The 21,581-nt window shown below is 41.2% G+C and overlaps 2 protein-coding genes across 2 annotated transcripts in view; one reads left to right on the top strand and one right to left on the bottom strand.

Annotated features, from left to right (window-relative positions):
• Nucleotides 1-21,581, top strand: part of LOC126198691 (centrosomal protein of 135 kDa) — a 407,813-nt gene that overhangs the window by 158,135 nt on the left and 228,097 nt on the right. The window contains exons 14-16 of the mRNA XM_049935187.1: nt 5,602-5,831; nt 8,122-8,332; nt 11,312-11,427. Coding sequence (XP_049791144.1) covers nt 5,602-5,831; nt 8,122-8,332; nt 11,312-11,427 — 557 coding nt within the window. The remainder of the gene's footprint in view (nt 1-5,601; nt 5,832-8,121; nt 8,333-11,311; nt 11,428-21,581) is intronic.
• The window catches only part of LOC126198692 (uncharacterized), a 124,058-nt gene continuing 113,900 nt past the window's right edge, over nt 11,424-21,581 (bottom strand). Inside the window, exon 5 of the mRNA XM_049935188.1 lies at nt 11,424-13,192. Within this exon, the coding sequence (XP_049791145.1) occupies nt 11,844-13,192 (1,349 nt within the window). The 3' untranslated portion in view covers nt 11,424-11,843. The remainder of the gene's footprint in view (nt 13,193-21,581) is intronic.

The raw sequence follows: 21,581 nt of genomic DNA, 5'->3' as shown, positions 1-21,581 counted from the left end.
GTGGTGGCTGTTATATGTGTCGTGCAGAATTGCAGCTCTAGGCATTTGCATAGCTGCTGATGGTTTATATATGTAAGAAATTACACTACATATGGCCATGTCTTCTGATTGCTTCATTTCTGTCAGGCAGTGTATTTACATGTATGATATTTTCATATGTACTACAGTACCATAGAGGTGTTACAACGTCAAGTTTAACAAATATATTTCAGAACGACACAACACATATAAGTCACAGAGTAAGTTGACAAGCAAGACATGTGTACATGTTAGCATTCGAATGAGCACTGAGTCCCAGTCTAGCGGCCGCTGCTCGGCTGGCCGCGTAGGTGGTGCAGCTGCTGCATGGCTGGCAGACAGCGCTGCACGTACAGGACGCACGTAATTGCACGGCAGCGCTTTGAATGATCGGCGAGTCACAACACTTTTCCCCACTTTGAAATTGTTGCACAGGTCTTGATGGAGGTGTCCTGGAGATGGCTAACGTCCGTAGGCATTGTTTGACTCGCCGTAAAGTCTTGAGGAGGAGGCTTCCCGTATGGACGGAAGTGTCCCCGATGATAACGGGTCGAGATGACAGGAGACGTAGGGGTCGAATCTGCTGGGGCCCCCCTGCACCAATCTGCCCGTTGCGGCAAGTCCAGTTGATATGACAGGAGACATGGGCGATGTGTCGGCGTCCGTTGGAGGAGGAGGCGAGTAGATTTGCTCTGACAGAGGATGGTCATCCGGTTGCTGCATGGGCACGTCTCCTGGTGGCGTCCTTTCTTGTGCTGGCATCACGATGATGGTGAGAGGGCTGTGTTGTGAGTATTGAGAGATGCCAAGATCCCGAGCGTCAGGCAGGGCCAAAAGTGGTGTAGCGGCATTCGGAACAGGCGTTGCTGGCACACGAGGCTGAAGCTGGTCCAAATGACGCACTGCAACACCCGTGTCCGTCTGGATTTCATACAGGCGTCTGCCACGTTGTCTTAAGATGCGGCCCGGGCTCCATTTTGGCCGCCTGCCATATCCCCGTACCCAGACGAGGTCGTTGGCGGTGAACCGGCCAAGGGAAGGCACCCGTTGCTGTGAGGTGGGAGGCCGCAGAAGATGAAGTAGCGTGCGGGGCTGTCAGCCATGTAAGAGCTCAGCCGGGCTGTGGTCGCCCATGGGGGTGAAACGGTAAGACGCCAGAAACTGGAGAAGCACATCATCAGCAGCAGAAGAAGTCAGAAGTTTCCGCATCTGAGCCTTAAATGTGCGGACCAGTCGTTCAGCCTCACCGTTGGATTGTGGATGGAACGGCGGGGCCGTGACATGCATAACGCCATGACGAGCACAAAAATTCGCAAATTCGGAAGAGGCAAATTGCGGACCATTATCAGTAACAAGAGTAGAGGGGAGGCCTTCCAAAGAAAAAATGCAGGCGAGAGCACTGCTGGTTGCCGCAGTGGTAGGCGACGTGCAACGGACAGTGAAAGGAAAGTTAGAGTAGGCGTCAATTACGAGGAGCCAATAAGTACCCAAAAAGGGTCCCGCAAAGTCAGCATGAATGCGCTCCCAGGGCTTCTCAGGCGAAGGCCACGGTGACAAAGACGACTTCGGGGCAGCGGCCTGTGATGCACAAGGGCCGCAGGCAGTGACCATGTGTGCTATTTCAGAGTCGATGCCAGGCCAGTACACATGACGGCGCGCCAGAGATTTTGTGCGAGACACACCCCAGTGCCCTTGGTGAAGGAGGCGCAATACCGAAGCACGCAAAGACGCAGGTACCATGACACGCGGCGAAGCATTGGAGAGGAGGATAACACCATCCCTAGCCGTGAGGTGGTAGTGCAAAGCGTAGTAGTTCCGCAACGCATCAGAAGTCTTAGCGGACGGGCGATCTGGCCAACCCTTCTGAATACAGCGTAAAACCCGGGAGAGGGTAGGGTCAGAACTCGTAGCAGCCGCCAGCCGCCAGCCTGTCCCCAGTGATGGAGAACCCGTCCACAACCCGCTGCTCAGCAACATCCAGGTGGAAACACGAAAGTTCGTCCCTATCGAATGCCTGATCAGGACCCATGGGAAGGCGAGACAGAGCATCAGAATTTGCATGTTAAGCCGTTGCCCGGAAATGAATCTCATAATTGAAACGAGACAAGAGCCCAACGCTGGAGGCAGTGTGCAGCCTTGTCGGGAAGTGACATTGATGGATGAAACAAGGAAACAAGTGGTTTGTGATCGGTAACAAGATGAAATTTTGAGCCATAGAGAAAAACACCAAACTTATGAAGAGCATAAATAATGGCCAAAGCTTCTTTTTCAATTTGAGAATACTTTTGTTGGGCATCCGTGAGCGTTTTGGAGGCATAAGCAATGGGTTGTTCCGAACCGTCAGAAAAACGGTGCGCAAGGACTGCACCGACCCCGTATTGAGAGGCGTCTGTGGCAAGAACAAGATGTTGGCCAGGTCGATAAGTAGCCAGGCATGGGGCCTGTTTCAGCGTAGTCTTCAATTTCTGGAAAGCCGCATCGCATGACGCGGACCAGTGAATAGGCACGTTTTTATGCAACAGGCGATGCAACGGCTGAGCCACCGAAGCCGCAGATGGTAAAAACTTATGATAGTATGCTATTTTCCCCAAGAAGGCCTGCAGTTCCTTAACAGATGTAGGGCGAGAAAGGGCATCGATCGCAGCAACAGTTTGCTGAAGCGGACGAATACCATCCCAAGAGAGTTGAAACCCCAAGTACGTGATAGATGCCTGAAAAAATTGTGATTTCTGAAGATTACACTTAAGACCGGCAGTCTGTAAGACATGAAAAAGTGTGCGGAGATTTTGAAGATGTTCTTCAGTGGTGGAGCCAGTGACAACAATGTCGTCCATGTAATTGATACACCCAGGGACAGGGAGCAGTAATTGTTCCAAGAATCGCTGAAAGAGAGCAGGGGTGCTAGCAACCCCGAATGGCAAGCGTTGGTATTGATAGAGGCCGAAAGGCGTGTGAAGGACCAGAAACTGCCGGGAAGCAGCGTCGAGAGGAAGTTGATGATAAGCTTCTGACAGGTCAATTTTAGAAAAATACTGGCCTCCAGCAAGTTTAGTGAACAGTTCTTCAGGACGGGGCATAGGGTAAGTGTCGATGAGGCATTGAGCATTTACAGAGGCTTTGAAATCGCCACAGAGATGAATATCACCATTTGGCTTAGCAACGACGACGACAGGAGAGGACCACTCACTGGAAGTGACAGGAAGCAAGACCCCTGAAGTAGTGAGACGATCCAACTCCCGTTTTACCCGATCACACAGGGCCACAGGAATGGGCCGAGCCCAAAAAAACTTAGGCCTAGCAGTGGGTTTGAGCGTGATATGAGCTTCAAAGTCGTTTGCACGTCCTAACCCAGGAGAAAAAGGGACGAAAATGTCGTCGACAAGGAATCCAGTTGAGCATAATGAATAGCATCAGAGACAATATTGACAGAGTCATCTATGGAGAACCCAAAAACGCGAAAGGCATCGAAACCAAAAAGATTTTCTGCGTTGCTCTGTTTGACCACAAATATGGGAACAGTGCGAACGCCGGATTTGTAAGATACCTCAGCATTAAACTGTCCCAAGAGAGAAATCTTCTGTTTATTGTACGTCCGTAATTGCTGAGTGACAGGTGACAGGAGTGGAGAACCCAACTGGAGATACGTCTGAGAATTAATTATAGTGGCAGCAGAACCGGTATCCACTTGCATGCGAACATCTCGACCAAGGATTTGGACAGTGAGGAATAACTTTCCTGAAAGGGAAGAAGTGCAATTGACAGACAACACAGAATCAGAATCAGAACCAGCGTCATGTTCATGAACATCATGTATGCAGTCGGATTTGCAAACAGAAGACACATGACCTTTCTTTTTGCAATTGTGACACACAGCCCAACGTTGGGGACAATCCTCGCGTGAATGTTTCGTAAAACACCACGGACATGAAGGAAGTTGCCAGGGGTTTTGATGCAGTTTCTTAGTGGGTTGTTTACGGCTAGGCCGAGGCTGGCGTGGGAGCTCACTGTGGCCACGTCGGCCGGCAGGGACGCGCCGCACGCGTCGTCAACAGCGCACAGAGGTTGTATTTCCCCGACATCACCCCACGCCTCTATTTGCGCCCCAGCGGCGCGAGAAATTTCAAAAGACTGGGCAATGGAGAGAACTTTATCTAGAGTCGGATTCGCCAACTGAAGGGCACGTTGCCGAACTTCTTTGTCGGGCGCCGACCGGATAATAGCGTCCCGTACCATGGAATTGGCATAGGATTCTTTGTGAACATCAGTAACAAATTGACACTTTCGATTGAGGCCATGAAGTTCAGCAGCCCAAGCGCGATAGGATTGATGTGGCTGTTTTTGACAACGATAAAAGGCAACACGAGAGGCTACCACGTGCGTTTGCTTTTGAAAATAGACAGACAGAAGTGAGCACATTTCAGCAAAGGACAAAGATGCAGGATCCTTCAAAGGAGCCAATTGTGACAACAACCGATACATTTGAGGTGAAATCCAGGAAAGGAACAGACACTTACATGGTTGTTCGGCCGTGACATGAAATGCCAAGAAGTGGTGTCGAAGATGTTTTTCATAATCAGACCAGTCTTTTGCCGTCTTGTCGTAAGGAGGAAAAGGTGGTACAGCTAATGACGAGAAATGCCCCGCATTTGACGCCTCGATGAAATCGCGAATCGCCGCTGTTAGAAGCGTTTGCTGTTCAAGGAGATTTTTCAATAGTTGCTCGACAGTAGCCATGGAATCCTGTGGGTCAACGGTGAAAAGGAAAAATCCCATCCTCGTCGCCAATTGTTATAACGTCAAGTTTAACAAATATATTTCAGAACGACACAACACATATAAGTCACAGAGTAAGTTGACAAGCAAGACATGTGTACACGTTAGCATTCAAATGAGCACTGAGTCCCAGTCTAGCGGCCGCTGCTCGGCTGGCCGCTTAGGGGGCACAGCTGCTGCACGGCTGGCAGACAGTGCCGCACGTAGAGGACGCGCATAATTGCGCAGCGGCGCTTTGAATGATCGGCGAGTCACAACAAGAGGGTAATGAAAGTTTTGAAAAGGCTAACTACCACTGAATTTCCCAATACCAGACATTCTCCATTATCAATATCTTCAACATTCCAGTGGCTTTAGTTTCCAGTAATGTGTATAATGCTGAAAATTTGAGAATGATATGCAATGAAGTTTAGTGGAAACCAAACTGGGCTGATTCTGAGTCACTTTTGCTTTGTAGAGATTATAATCAGCTTGCATCTTTCCACTAAACCAAACCATTTCAAAATGGAGTGGAGAGTTGTGAACATTTCATCATAAACACTTGTTTGTCACTAACCGTGAACTGATCGTTGGTTCTGAAGTTAATGTGTGGACACAGTTAAATAATATTTCTGGAAATGGATTTTATGGTTTCCTTTAGAAATGGATGAGAAGGTGGTTGTAGTGGCATGTGTATTCAGGGAAAGGAGATTTATTTTGCGTGATTATCTTACTAATAATTATTTACCATGTATGTCTTATCAGTTAAATTTCCTGAGAAATTTATCATTAGTCATGTGCACATGAGCATTACAATTTTGATTTTTTCAGCTAAGCACAGAGACACAGGTCACTGAACATGCTCGGTTGGAGAAAGCTGTAATGGACAGTGAGGACCGTGTGAGGCGTCTAGAGGCTGAACGGCGTAGTCTGATCTCTCAGTTAGGTGAAGTCAAGGCCCAAGTTCTGACTCTGAGGGACGAGGCAGATTCAAATCGTACGAAGTTGCGTCAAGCACAAACTGAATTGACACAACAACAGGCATTGTATAACCAGACCAGGTTAGTGAAATCATGAGTGTTTTTGTTTTTGTGAAAAATAATATATTCTTTGGCCTTGGTTGTAGAGGTTTAAGAAAGGAAAAGAAACCAAAGCTGAATCCTCAGGAGATTTCAGTTTTAGCTACCCAGGAGACAGATACTTTTACTTGGTTTCCACAGGTATCAACCTTGCCAGTCATGAAAGCTTACATTCAATCATTCTGAGAATACTCATACATTGTATTATGTACACTGTAAATAGACTGGATATATTTCCCATGCCAAGATAACTGTAGTTGCAGTGGAATGTTACATGGCTTATTTTCGTACTTGAGGTGATAGGAATGAGGTGTTGAAACAGACTGGTAGTCAATCTCCAGCTCTCGTATTTTGCTGGACTTTCTAATTGTCTTAAGTTTTCTGTCAGTTGCCATACAATATCAATGGTGGAAGGATCTTGCTATGCAGTGTCCTTGAACTGTGAACCAACTTATCCACAGTGGACTTCAATCTGCAGTGTTGATGATTCTGAAAGAGACCTTTTCTTCTATCTAGTGAAATAAAACACTTAGAGAAGTTGAACTTGGTGTATTTTCTCTAACATACAATGCTAACTCCTTGTAATTGATCCACTACCTAGGTGTAAAATTCCAGCTAGATGTCTGCATGAGTGGGTCTCACGAGAGACCCTGAACAATTTTTACAATAGTACCTGAACATCTTTTGTTTTCTTGGTGATGATTTCTGTGGCATCATGGAGGAAACATGAGCCCCCCTTCACTCCTGGCCCCACTGAACAAACTACTTCGCCCAGCAGATAGAAGCGCCAGTCCGCTGCACAAGTCACCGATAGCACAGGATTGGTACAACTCTGATCTGTACAAACCATCAGATACCTCTCTTAATGGGGGTGCTTCCTAATTACTACCTACCTTAAGCTAAGAACATCTTTCACCCGCCAATGGGTATCAAGCACATGGAACATCTCGTACTACAAATGACATGTTACATCTCATCAGTGAATCTCACATTGCTTGTTTCAAGATAGCTAAGATGTTGATTTTATTGCTGACTCTGGGTCCTTTGTTGACTGAAGTTGGGTTTGCAGTTACTGAAACTGAAAGATATTCACTTGTTGACTAACAGTTTTGTTATGCCAAAGATAAGGAGAAACTTCAAGCATTTCTTTCTGATCCAGTAACATTGCTTTCTGTGTATACTATCATCAGTGAGGACCTCCAGGAATGTGGAAGAGGGATAATAAACTGCCTTTTTCCCATCAAAAGGATAATTCTGTTGAGAAAAGTGCAAAATAAGGGGGCATAACGACTGGCCCATATCTTTCGGAGGTGAAATCCCAGAACTGCTGATAGGTAATTCATAAGTGAAAATAAAAAAAAATTAAAAAAACTTGTCCTTCTCTTCAGCACTGCTAATTCCTTCCTCATTGAGGTAAGTGGGATAGGTTTGAGAAGGTTGCATAGGAATGTCACGTCACTCAGACCCCAGGTATTGAAGGACATAGATTTTGCTAGGACAAGAGGAGGCAAAAATTAATGGGATGGTGTGAGAGTAAAGGGATCAGACGTGGTAAACTGATAAGCACTGTGCCAGCTCCAGTCCAGAGATGATAGGAGGACAGAGTGGCACTGTGCCAGCTCCAGTCCAGAGATGATACGAGGGCAGAGTGAGAGTACAGATGGATTGAGAGTAAGAGAAATGAGGAGCGGAATGAATAGTGGCAAATAAGGAGCAAGGTGGGAGCAGGAAGAAAATGGGAAAAACAAAAGTATAAAAAAGTAAAGAAGAAAAATAAAGAGGAAAGATGTTGAGGATTAACATAACAAATCTGGAATATCTAGATGAACTAAGGTGGAGCTTAAAAGTAGTACCAAGAGTATGAAGCTGGAGGACAGAATTAGATGCTAACAGAAGAGAGGGTTGTGGTCCCCTAATCTACTCCCTGTCTCCATGAGTAGATACTGTTAATCTCTGCTATGGTTTTATGATTGTTACTGTAATTAATCTTCATTTTGCCCTAGCAATGAGAGCTACAGGTGCCTCTTCCTCTTGCTTCCAAATGAACCCTCACAGAACAGCATTATGACTACATGTGTGTGCACAGCCTATCAATCAGCAACAAATCCACGAGGTTTTTTTCCAGAAGTTTTATTATTGTACCTGTTCAGAGCTTACAATGAGCTTGTCTTAGTGTTAGCTTATTATTACTTGGAGAGTTGTTGTAAATGTGGATATAAGTATTAATCCATCCTAAAAGAAGTAACATTCACTTTTTGCTCTTTGTTTTCAGGAATCTTCAAGAACAGACTGATCGATCTTTATCAGAAGCGCAAGGGCAATTAACACAGGTCCGTAAGGAATTAACTATTGCCCAGGAGCATGTGAGGGAACTAGAGCGTGACCGTGCTAAACTTGACAAAGAGGTAGCAGCACTTAAGAATGAACGGACTGTTTTACGTGGTAGTATTGCACAACTGGATCAAGAAAAAGACACTCTGATTGTAAGTAACTGGCTTCCTTTTATTCCAGTTGCTGCCTTTTTTCATACTACTTTCATGCGAACCCATAGTTGTCAGGGCTGTGTTGACATAGATAAAATCAAACATCACATAAAACAAATAACTTCAGTGCAGACTAGTCAGAACTGCACCTTTTTGTAGAAATGGTCATTTGATTAAGGTTTTTTTCTCTGTAAAAGAGATAAATATTTAACAGTGACACATCTGCTGTTAACAATAAATATCAGAGAACAAGTGGATAGTGTTATAAGCTTCATGAGGGTATCTGCAGCAGATGACATTGTATATAGAAAGTTGGAAACTAGAAAAGGGTAAAGAAATACATGAAGACGTGCACAATATAGACACTTTGTATGTAGATTGATCACTGACACTTATTGTAAGTAAAGGTAGCATATTATACATAAATAGATGGAAAGATCCATTACTGTTTGATACAGTTGGCAAACAATCACTGGAAACTGTCTCATCCATTATATCTGGGAGCATTTGTATGGAGCAATTTAATGTGGAAGTACCACCTGTGATTAATACAGGGTGGAGCAGAGGAAATGCATGTTTTTTGAACTGCTAGTACGCGGCGATGATAGGGGGTATTGACCTTGAATGAATGTTGGCAGACTGCCTATACAATGCAGTTTCAGTCACTATGGAGTGTTGGAGCGTACAGCATCATGTGTTCGTTGTCAAGCAGTACTTTAGAAACAAAGATTTCATAGTCACATTGCAGCGTCTTTTAGGTAAAAATTTTGGAGTTTGACGTCAAGATGCAGTGACTGATCGAAATACTGTACTCCGATGGGTTGCAGTGTTTAGAAGTACTGGATCTGTGATGAAAAAGAAATCACGTGGTCTTCCACGTTTAGTTCGTACTCCAGAAAACGGAGACCGAGTGAGAACGGCAGTTCTTGCTAGTCTGAAACGATCAACTAGAAGACACACTGTAGTGCTGGGTATGTCATGTCGTTTGCTTCACTGCATCTTACATCATGATCTGAAGTTTCACCAGTACAAGATAATGATATTCCAGCAGCTTAATCAAGGGGATTTTGAGAGTTTTTTCACCTGGACGAAATTTTTACGGAAGATGCAGATGCTACAGTCCTCATGAGTGATGAAGCACATTTTCATGTAGACAGTGACGTCAATGTTCAAAATTGTCGGTATTGGGTGCCGGAGAACCCACATGAATTACACCAAAGACCTCTCCACAGTTTAAAAGTAACAATGTTGTGCTTCATTTAAAAAGATGGGGATTTTTGGACCCTACCTTTTGAAGAGGAAGGAACTGCAGTTACTGTGACGTCAGCATTCTGTGTTAAAATGTTAAACAACTTTCTTCATCCAGAACTTGAAAGGCTTCAAGTGAACATGAGAGAAATATGGTTTCAGCAGGACGGTGCCACAGCTCACACGGTGAGAGCATCCATGGAAGGGGTTTGACAAATGTGCCCAGGACATGTTATTTCGAAATATGGTGATGTTTACAGGCCCCCTCACTCACCCGATTTGTCGATATGCGACGTCTTTTTGTGGGGATATTTAAAATCGAAAGTCTACTTGAAAAAGCCCCACACAATCGATGACCTGAAGAATTCCATTCGTCAGGAAAATGAAGCCGTGCCGAATAAAATGTTGAAGAGACCCTTGAGTAACTTTCGGGAGAGGATTCAAATTTGTATCCAGCAAGGAGGACATCATCTCCAAGACATTATTTTTCGAACCTAATTATAGTATGTATACTTCAAAACTGCATTAAAAAATCTATCACTTAATGCTTGTTTTGTTATTTTTATCAAACCGTGTCCCAGTCATTCAGTAGTGAAAAACATGAGTTTCCTCTGCTCCACCCTGTAGTAGGAAAGGCAGATGCTGGTCTGAGATTCGTTCAAAGAATCCTCGGGAAGTGTAGTATACCCACAACAATGTAGCTTACAAAATCATCATTTGACTAATACTTCAGTAATTCTTCTCAGTCTGGAACCCTTATTTGGTGAGATTGATAGAGGAAGTAGATCCCCGAAAAAGAGTACTGCATTTTGTCATGGGTTTATATACGAAGTGCAAAAGCAGCATGGAAAAGTCGCCCAGCTACAAGGAAAGCGTTACGCTGTGGAGGGTGATTATGGTAATTCTGATAGTGTATGTTCCCAGAAAAGTCAGCTAGATATTGCGTTTTCATCCCTATATGTTGCAGACTGCCTACGAAAATAAAATTACAGAGATTTCAGCTCATATAGAGGCTTAGCAACAGTTCTCACCATGCACCATTCATGACAGATTAGGAAAAGAGAGAAGTGACAGTGGTATGCAAATACCCTCCAGCACATGCCATTGCATGTATAGATGTAGGAATTCAAATGAGAAGTTTTTAGGAAATTATTTAATAGAAATTCTAAAATTGTACTTCCATTGCCTTGATTTTAATTATTTGTTTGTTTTAAATTTTGTGCAAATTGAATATCGTCATTGGAAGTCTCCTTGAAATTGATGGGGTAAGTCAAAAACAAGTTAAAAAGGGTTTTTATATAAGAATGCTCCTTAATAGTGTTTTTCCATCAATAAAACCTAAGAGATCACAAGAATGTTCATATTATCATGTTGTAGAAGAGATTGCTCAGCATTTAATCACAATGTTGACAAATGAGTGTCAGATTTTGTGATAGAGGAAAGTATAATATACCACTTGAAGGTGTTAACTGGATTCAGTCAGCATAAACATTTCTCTCTGTATATACTATTTGTCTTCATTATCTGTGAGGAGCACTGTTCAAGCCTTGATCTCTAACATACATAAAATTTTGTATGTGGTTATAGGATGTAGGTAATGTCACAGAACAGTCTTAATCATTAAAGGGAACTGAAAATTTTGCAGCACTCTTAGACGTAAACATGAGTCTTTTAAATGCTTCTGTGGCCACATTTAATCGTTACAGTTTTCTGTTTTTTCCCATTTTTCAGCTCAGTGTAGACAGCAAGACAGAAAAATTGGCAGCCATAGAAAAAGAGGTGAAGTTGAAAGACACTAAGTTATTGAACCTGGAAACAACAGTCACAGAGCTCCAGAAGAAGTTAGAGTGAGTATAAATAACATGTATACACATTTATTTATGTTTTATGTACATATCACAGACATTATGCTCTTTTAATTATGCCAGGCTGATGAGGTAAATATTACTTCAATCAAGCTTGAATTGTAGGAACTCTTAAGAGGTACAAGGGTTTCTTCTATTGATAAAACATTCTTTTGTATTCAGTTTAAGGTACATGAAATTGAAACTCTTCTGTCACCACTCTAACTTGTCAGTACTAACCCCTCTCTCTCTCTCTCTCTCTCTCTCTCTCTCTCTCTCTCTCTCGGAATAGTGTAATTGAAAGACATTTGAGTTAGCTGTTCATACCTTAATTCAGTGTATCTTAAATGAAAACTGAGTGCCTATTTTGTACCATTCTTAGTTTTATATGCTGGCATACACCTCAATCATAGTGTTTGTCATTCACCAGAGTTCATGTTTTTAATGTGTGAAAGGTAAGTGGAGATAGCCACTAATTGGGACCGACAATCTCCTTGGATATCAGACTGGTGATAACCTGGTTGGCACTCGCATCGCCCTATAAGAGGCTGATTCTGCAGTTTATCTTCTGGTTGTCTTATGTCTGGCACCAGCCAGGCACCGTGTTGGCATGGCCCCCGCTCATATAGCTTGTAACATTGACCTAACCAAAGGGCCCAGCCAACATTTTCACATGAATTAGTAGTTTGTTTTTGGCTGGCATCAATTTGTCTGTGTGCAGTGGAACCTTTCACTACATGGAGTGGCAGTTTATCTGTTTTAGGCTTGGGAATTACTGTACCAAGAAATGCATTAGTTATTTCCTGTGTTTCAAGTACACCTTCTGAACTACTTCCTGTTTCATGTGTGTTATCATAATATTCCACACCTTTGATATATGACTTTTCTTGGTCTATGTTTAAAATCGGTGTCGGGAAGTGTCTCTGTATGTCTTTCAGTATTTGTTCCTGTTTGTAAGTGTTATTTGACTCATTCTTATATGAAATATGTGGTATTGTTACTGATTTGAATTCAATGTGCTTATGAATGTCTTCTAATATTTGTGTAGCATTATACTGGTAATCAGTAATAGCCACCTGTGGAACCTGGTCAGCACTGTACTGTTTTTGTTGCTCTGCAGTTTGATGTTGTAAAGTGCCCTGGTGCCTCATATGTTCATTGTTTCTATCATAATGGATGAATGGAAGGTAACGGTGTTGCTTATGACGATGGTGAAGGTTCCCTAGATGTCGTATGCCAACATTCGTGATGTTTTTTGACTCATTTTGTAAAATGTGCGTATCTCTTTGGTCTGCTGAAAAGTCACTTATTGTTTTTCCTTTTCTGTTTTGCAGACTGATAGTAGATTTACTAGCCTCCAGCTCTGAATTTTCTGTTTTATGTGCTACTTGAGTTTCTTCTGTTATGCATCCGTGAGTCATAGGACAGTCGCATATCCCTAGAAATGACACATCGCCAGGATCAGCATCAGAAAATAGGAGCCTCTTTCCCTTGGGACATGGGTGCTCTGTCCCTGGGTGATGGCAAGTTCTAGATTCTAAATGTAGCAGCAGCCCTTGAGGGCAGGGTTCAGGTTCACACATTCCTTTCCCTCCCTCGTTCTCAAAGACAACAAATCCCCGACGACAAGGTCCTCGTGAAAGTGGTCGCCAGCATCCTGGTGCAGCACCGTGTACACTCACACGGCCAGTGCTGCACTGGCACTGTGCTGATGACCCAGATGAGTCAGCCATCAGTATCTGGCCATGCTGACAGGGCCCACGGTGTCCTGTAACACCAGGAAAATAAGAGCTGGTAGTTTTCTCATGTTAGTACAGTAAATCATTTGTGAATTCGGAGATCTGATAAACTACAGCAAGTAATTGTTTAAGAAACAGTTAAATTGGTATGGAAAGTCCTGGTGGAATGTAAACAATTTAAGGAGCATTAGTAAGACTCACAAATATTAGAGACATTTAGTTGTCAAAGGTGCAAACATGTCTTAAATGTGCAAGCTTTCACTGGAATCCCTTTTTGAGTGTTAGAGTAAACATACCTTTGTGTGTGTGTTCTGTATGGCTTCATTGTGCTGGTTGACTTCATAGAACTATGCAGCTCGACTGGGTTGGGTGACTGTGTTGGGTGGACTGGGTGAGGAGGTCAAGGAGGTTTTGTGGCTAACAACTGGGAGGGAGAAGCAGCACATGCACGGGATGGGGATGTGGCATGGTCACCAGCACTGGTGAGCTGATGCTATGCATGATGACATGGGGAAGTGGATTTGGAGGGAGGAGACAGAACAGAGGAATAACAAACGGTGGGGAAGAGAATGTGGGTGGAGGCTGAGTGAACTTATGGCTCTTTGGCAGAAGTGTCGGTGGATGTGGGGCGGAGGACTTGTGAAGATAGAGCCTAGTAGGATTGTGGGTTTGAAGGAAGTGTTGAAAGGATAACTGTCATCGTCATAATTTGGATAAGTGGGTTTTTGGAGAAAGGCTTCAGATGGCATAGTCTGTGAAGCAGTCATTGAAGTAAAGTTTGTTTGAAATTTGTTTCTTTTATTCCACTCCATGATAACAAAAATTATTTTCAGACTATAAATTTCAGTCTTTATAAATGAAAATGGTCATCACTGAAATCAGTAGACTCACTAGAATTTTTGTGGTAAAAGACTGGAATAAAAGAAACACATTATACACTTTCGGGAGCACTGTTTTCATTCCCAGCTATGTTGCAGGTTGTGATAGAGTATGTTTTCTGTTAATGTGTGATCAAAACTGCAGTTGGTTACAGTTTGGCAGTGGCAATTCATCCATATGGCTGCTGGTTGGTGGTCATGCTTACATGCAATCCAATGCAGAAATTGTACCAGATACGTTGCATGACATGACTACTTTCAGAGGTGGCCCAGCCTCTGACCAGAATAAGCTTATGGCAGACAGGAATAGGATGTGCTGGATGGAGTTGCCAGACAAGTCTTCCACAGGGTTATGATCCCTGTGATGAAGTGGCTGGGAGTGGATAGTAGATTTACTAGTCTCCAGCTCTGAATTTTCTATTTTATGTGCTACTTGAGTTTCTTCTGTTATGCATCCGTGAGTCATAGGGCAGTCACATCAATGAGTCACCTTACTGAGTGTGGTGGCATGCATGAAGAAACTTCAGGATTTTCTTACTGGCTGAATTGAGCTGGTTATCAAGGGGTTATTCAGTAGTGATTTTGCTGTCTGAAATTCTGTCTGAGGGAACCTGCCTGAATTTGTGAAGGAGGAGGGAAAAAAAAAGTATTGCTCCCCCTTTTAAAATAAGAGTAGTTATCTGAGCCTCCATGAAGTTACCATAGTTACTTTGTCAGTACTTGTAGGGAAGACTTTTGAACAAATGTCGAACCATCTTGGGATATGAGAGGTCCCCAGGATACTTATCATGAAGATGCAGGAAAAAGGACAATTTTTGGGTCACCAAGAATGTTGAAATAATGTCCTGATTAATGTTCATGATAATTTGAATGAATGGGATGAAACGGGAGTTTTGAAAAAAGGAGACTTACCAGCCACTTTCCATGTTGCTTAAAAAGTTTACAATAAACTTTTGTAATATGGGCATTTTTTAGTCATATTATTGGAAATGATATTGTTATGAGACAGCCTTACAATTAAGTATTCCTCAGGAGGCCACCAGCATTTCTACAAACCGTCCTGACAAAATCGTTCTTTTGGCAGAGTTTGAAGTTTTCTCCACCGGAGAATACTGTTGTCAAAGGAAGTACTTTTGTTGTAACTCTGCTATTTAATAAATAGTAAAATATGCCTAATATGGTGAGCAGTTTGCTGCCCTTTATTTGGAAAGAAACTTGCAATTTTTAAAATGCATACAGATACCTGATTTCCACTAACTATTCAGAAACCCGAAGGATCTCGGAGAGGTCCAAATACTGGAAACTCCAGTTAGGAATATCGGCAATGTTGGAAAAGATAAATTGCTACTTACCATAAATATGACACGTTAAGTTGTGGAGAGGCACAATTAAGACACTTACACATAGGCTTTCAGCCACAGCCTTTGTCAGAAAAAGAATGAGAAACACGTACCATTCATTCTCATAAGGAAGTGCACCCCACACACATGACTGCTAACTTCGGCAGCTCGGACCAGTTGGCATTCTGGCTCGAGCTGCCAGAGTTGGCGGTCAAGTGTGCATGAGGTGTGCTTACTTGTGTGAATGAATCGTGTGTGATTCTCTTTCTTTTTATGATGAAGGCTGTGGCCAAAAGCTTATGTGTAGGTATCTTTTAATTGTGCCTCGCTGCAGCTTAACTTGTCATCTTCACAGTAAGTAGCAATATACAATTTTTCCTACATTGTTAAAGAGTGTCCCTCAGAACAACATATTTCCCTAAGAACTTTGTTGACAGAACTTGGGAACATACGTCTTGTGTGTTACAATAATGGAAATATTTTGTTCAGTCCTGTTTAGACTATGGCTATACATCTTGTGGATCAATGTAACATAGCTGTCTCCAGATGCTGGATACTGTCGAGCGTATATGGTAAGCTATCTTTTCATTCAGAAGGCAGCACTTTAAGGTGCTACCAAACTAAGCAAGGTACATGAAACCTTATGGTTTGGATTACATTATTAAACAAACATGGTGAGAATTGTAATTCTGCTGTAGTTTATAAGCCAGAGCCAAAGTAAAAGTGCTGTTCAGGGATCAGTTCTCTCTCCTAGTCTTACAGCTGAAATTTATTGTCCATTTGAATGTTCTGATGGTGCTCAGGAACATGTCATCCTGAAGGTACTGCGGTGGAAAAGGACTAAATTGTGGAATGAATATCAAAAATTAATTTTGACTCTCTTTATTCAGAAATGCTTTGAACACATGTGCTTATATCTGACACGTGTGGTTTTACTTTTCTTAGAATATGTTTCATAGTTTATCAACTACATTTGGCACCAGTGGTGCATACTAGACTTTGCATTAAGGTGAGCAGTTTTAAAAGAATAAAATGTCCTTTTAAAGTATAAAATTATCTTTTTGATGAATTCATTGATTGCTGGGCCATAAAATCCAGTTATCAGCTGCTAAAGGAGATCTTTTTAATTTTTAGTAGAGCAAGTATTCATCAGAGACAAGGGTATCGTCAGAAGTGCCCCAGGGGAGCGTGATAGCACCGCTGTTGTTATCTATATACATAAATGATTTTGCAGACGTGTTGGGCAGCAATCTGTGGTTGTTTGCTGATGATGCTGTGGTGTGCAGTGAGGTGTCAAAGTTGAGTGACTGTAGGAAGATACAAGGTAACTTAGACAAAATTTCCAGTTGGTGTGATGAATGGCAGCTAGCCCTAAATGTGGAAAAGTGTAAGTTAATGTGGATGAGTAGGAAGATCAAACCTGTAATGTTCTGAGACAGTATTACTAGTGTCCTGCTTGACACAGTCAAGTCATTTAAATATCTGGGCATAACATGGCATGGCGATATGAGATGGAACGAGCATGTGAGAAGTGTGGTAGGGAAGGTGAATGGTTGACTCTGGTTTTGTTGGGAGAATTTGAGGAAAGAGTGGTTCACCTGTAAAGGAGACCACATATAGGACCCTGATGTGACATATTCTCACGTGCTGCTTGAGTATTTGGGATTTGTACCAGGTCATATTAAAGGAAGATATCGAAGCAGTTCAGAGGCGGGCTGCTAGATTTGTTACTGGTGTTACTGGTGTTACAGAGATACTTCGGGAACTCAATTGGGAATCTCTGAAGGGAAGGCAACATTCTTTTTGAGAAACACTTTTGAGAATATTTAGAGAGCCAGATTTTGAAGCTGACTGCTGAATGATTCTACTGTCACCAACAAATGTAGCACATAATGAGCTTGAAGATAAGATACGAGAAATTAGTGCTCATACGGAGGCATACAGACAGTCATTTTTTCCCCGCTCTCTTAGCGAATGGAACAGGAAAGGAAATGACTAGTAGTGGTACAGGATACCCTCCGCCACGAACAGTATGGCTGCTTGTAGAGTAGCGATGTAGATGTAGATGCAGAAGTTTGTGAGCTGTTTTTGAGTTTGTACACAATATACAAAGATATTTTTTATCCTTTTTATGGCTGAAAAGCTCCCCTCAAATAGGCTCTGGATGCAGCAATATTTAAAATAAGTTCAAAGAGTTTTATCATTTCACAGTATGGAGACCAGAGTCCATCTGACATAAACTTCAAAAAATCACCAATACTTTATTAATACATTTCTTTGGAAATATATGCAGTGAATAGCTGTGGTCTTTACAGGGGAAAAAAATATCCGTGGCAGTCCCTTAGTGAGTGCAATAAAATTTCAGGATAACACTATTCATATTGGTCAAGATTATGTACATTTAAAAGTTCCAAAAATAAGAGTCCAAGTTACTTACTCTCTCTTGTCTAGCCCCATCACTGTCCAAAATTTTACCATAGGTTATTGTAAAGTATGTCCCCAAAGTGACTGCAACATCACGCCTAGAACATTTAGTTATGGTTCATCCGTATGTTGGCCATCAGTGACTTCATCCTGTTTTCTTTCATATGTCACAATTTTTTTTTTTTTATGGTTCTTGGAAGTCATTAAGTTTTGTTACACATTAGCCAATGTCATAAGCTCCAGTTTGCGATATATCATATGAGATGTCAGTGAAAGTGAAAATATGTGCAAACGTATGTAGAAGAAAAGTGAAACTGACATCTTGCACCATGATTTTAAATCCATAGGCTTTTCATGATTTTAAATCCATAGGCTTTTCCGTGACCCTTATCTGTATCTGTTCTCTCTCTTAAAACTGAAACCAGTTGATGTGGTACAAGATTTTCATCGAACAAGATGCAGATTTTAACAACATGGCAGACACTTTAGGTGCAGTTGTTTCCCTACTTTCTTATCTAGAGCTCAGGTTCTTTTGGTTGACTTGAGGAAGAAGTTGAAGTTCTGCATTTTTTAATCTTTGACACTGTTTGTGATAGCACTGAATTCAATTGATGAGTGAATTTGTGAACCAATGGAGCAACAGAAAATGTGTGTATCACCCTTCATTGCAATCTTTTCAAATGACCAGGCATAACAGGAGATCATTCATAACTCAGTGGAGGTTCATGAATTTAAAAAATCTTTAATGGACCTGGGTAAGAAGTTCTCAGTTAACTTGCTGTGTCAAATTTGGATAAAATCACAAGCTTTTGATGACTGTCTCCACAAGAGTCATTGACGACGATGTCTGACTTAGCCCCTGTATAGTGATGATTTATGCAGTCATCAAAATTTTGGGATTTTATCTGAACTTGACACAGTGAGTTAACTGAATACTTTTTCTGTGAGGTCTCTGTTGTGAGAGACTTTAATGGAGTTGACCATCACCTGTGATATAGTGGAGTACTAAAGAAATCCATGAGAAATTACACTCATCAGTTGCTTCATCTTTAACAATTGATTCATTTATCTAATTTCTTATTTTATGCATCAGCATGTTCAAGATAGAAGCAGAGTAATTCTTTTTTAGATTTGACAGTCCTGTAAACGCAGGAGAGTGTCCTAAATGATGTTTCAGCTTTTTGTCGTATTCACTGAGGAGATGTAAGAGTTCATTGTAGTTGCTTTTAACTCTCGCATGTAAAAGCATCCTAACAGCCACTCAATAAAATTTCATATTGAAATAACTTATGCAAGATTTCACCTCAGTTATGAAGCAGGATTCAGTTTAGGTCTGCTTAGTTGTTCATTGTACTCCTCTTGGAAACTGTGAGCACCGAAGTTGTGCAACAGGGCCTCACATTCTCACAGGTGCAGCTCTACTTGGTTTCCAAGATTTTACTGCTCAGCAATACAATACGTAAGAAGCTCCATTGCCTACTTTCCCACATATGGCAACATACGTATGCAATGTATATTATAAACTGTCAAGGCTGTTTACTGCATTTAAGATAACCTAAAATTATGGAACACACTTGTAATTAGTTATTAGCCTTACCAAAATCATGTGTTCTGTAGCACCAAATAAAAAAGTAAAACTTTTATTTCTGCCAACCTCACACCAAGACCTGCAACCACCTATCTGTGGGACATGCATGTGGACTGAAGTTTTGTACCAATATGATTAAAAGTTCCACAATATCTGACAACAAAAATGGCTGCACTGCTTTTTAGTGTAAGGACAATAGTGGAGTGTACAGGTAGATGCACATAATTATAGGTCTATATTGCCAGTGTCATTCTGTTCTGTTGTATGGATGTGGAACATATTTTGTGCTCTTTTATTGTAACATATTTGGAGAATTAAAATCTCATCTATAAAAATCGACATGGATTCCCAAAACAGAGATCTTGGAATCCTCAGCTTGCTCTGTTTGTCCATGAAATCCAGAGTGCCATAGACCATGGAACCTAAGTTGATGCTGTATTCTTTGATTTCTGGAAGGCATTTGGTACAGTTCCACACTGTTGTTTAGTGAACAAAATATGAACATCTTGAGTTTCAGGCCAGATTTCTGATTGGATTCAGAACTTCTTGCAGATAGAATACAACCCATCACTCTTAACAGAACGAAAGTAGCAGATGTGAGGGAAAATACAGGAGTGTCCCAAGGAAATGTGATAGGATGATTTTTCAGTGCCATTGCTTGTTTCAGGCTACCATGCCCATATTCAGAGACTAATATTTTTTATTACATAGGTGGTTTGACAAACAGCGTGCCATCTGCTCCCACACTGCACAAGAATATTTGAATATGTAGGGCCATGTTATAAGTTGTTTCTATAATACAAATAAACTAAAGTGCTTGCATTTATTTATATATGATTCAAAATAGTTCATATGTATATAATAGAGGGAAACATTCCTCGTGGGAAAAATATATCTTAAAACAAAGATGATGTAACTTACCAAACGAAAGCGTTGGTATGTTGATAGACATTGTTTGTGTGTCTATCAACATATCAACGCTTTCGTTTGGTAAGTTACATCATCTTTGTTTTTAGATATACAAAATAGTTGTGTTGACATACATAAGTTCCAGTAGATGGTGATTTGTTTTGTAGTGGTACATGTTGTTTTCCAGGTTGATGTATATGTTGTTGAATTCCACACAGCACACTCATTGTAAATAAATTACTGTGGCACATTCCATAATATTCTTAATATCAGTGTTGAGCACCACACATGTTATACACTTGATGTTCTTGGTTACAATGCAAAGACACAAAGACATCATTCACTAAATATTGACCAAGGATGTAAACTGGACTAAGATGATGTGTGGTATGTGCAAAGTGTAACATACAGTTAAATGTTTGCACGCTAACAGTAAACTTATTATTTAAAAAAGTAGGACAAATTGTTTGTAGTAAGTTTTCTTCCAGTGGAAACCAGATGGCTAAATAAATCTTCAGTAGCCACTCAAAAGGTTCCGAATGGACACACTGCTTCTAACATTAATGACAGCTTATAGACATCACATGTTACTAAACAAAGGCAAGGAAATGGACCTCTTAGCGGAACCAGAAATATATATTCACTCTCTCAGCTCATCCAATACATTCTTAATGAGCAGCTGGGGCTAACCAATAAACAGTTACACAACTGCAATTTAAGATGTCACTATATAATTGTACAAATGTAAATTAATGTGATGAACAAATGTGTTGCTCTCATCCCACTTCCAACTTTTTAATTTTGTATTTCCTGCTACTAACTTACAAAGTGTATTTGTAATCAAATATCTGTATACATAAATGAGTGTACACATATGTTTACTTTTATTTATTCCATAAAAAAAATCATAAAAGACTGACTGAAAGCAATTTGTGTTACTGTCTTCTAATAATAAGTTTACTCTTAGAGTGCAGACATTTTTGTGTGTGTTACATTTTGCACATCCAATGCATCATCTTTGCTCAGTTTACATCCTTGGACGATATTTAATGAATATCTTTGTATCTTTGCGTAATGATAATCTTTGCATTGTGAACAAAAACGTGTGGAATTCAACAACATATACATCGACCTGCAAAACCACATGGACCACAACAAAACATATCGCCATACACTAGAACTTATGTAAATGGACACAACTATTCTACATTATATATGAATAAATGCAAGCACTTTGGCATATTTTTATTAGCAAAACAACTGATAATGTGCCACTAAA

Source organism: Schistocerca nitens, chromosome 8 (genome assembly GCF_023898315.1).
Source record: "Schistocerca nitens isolate TAMUIC-IGC-003100 chromosome 8, iqSchNite1.1, whole genome shotgun sequence".
Lineage (NCBI taxonomy): Eukaryota > Metazoa > Arthropoda > Insecta > Orthoptera > Acrididae > Schistocerca > Schistocerca nitens.
Note: the sequence above shows the minus strand (reverse complement) of the source record. Positions and strands in the feature narration are given on the sequence as shown.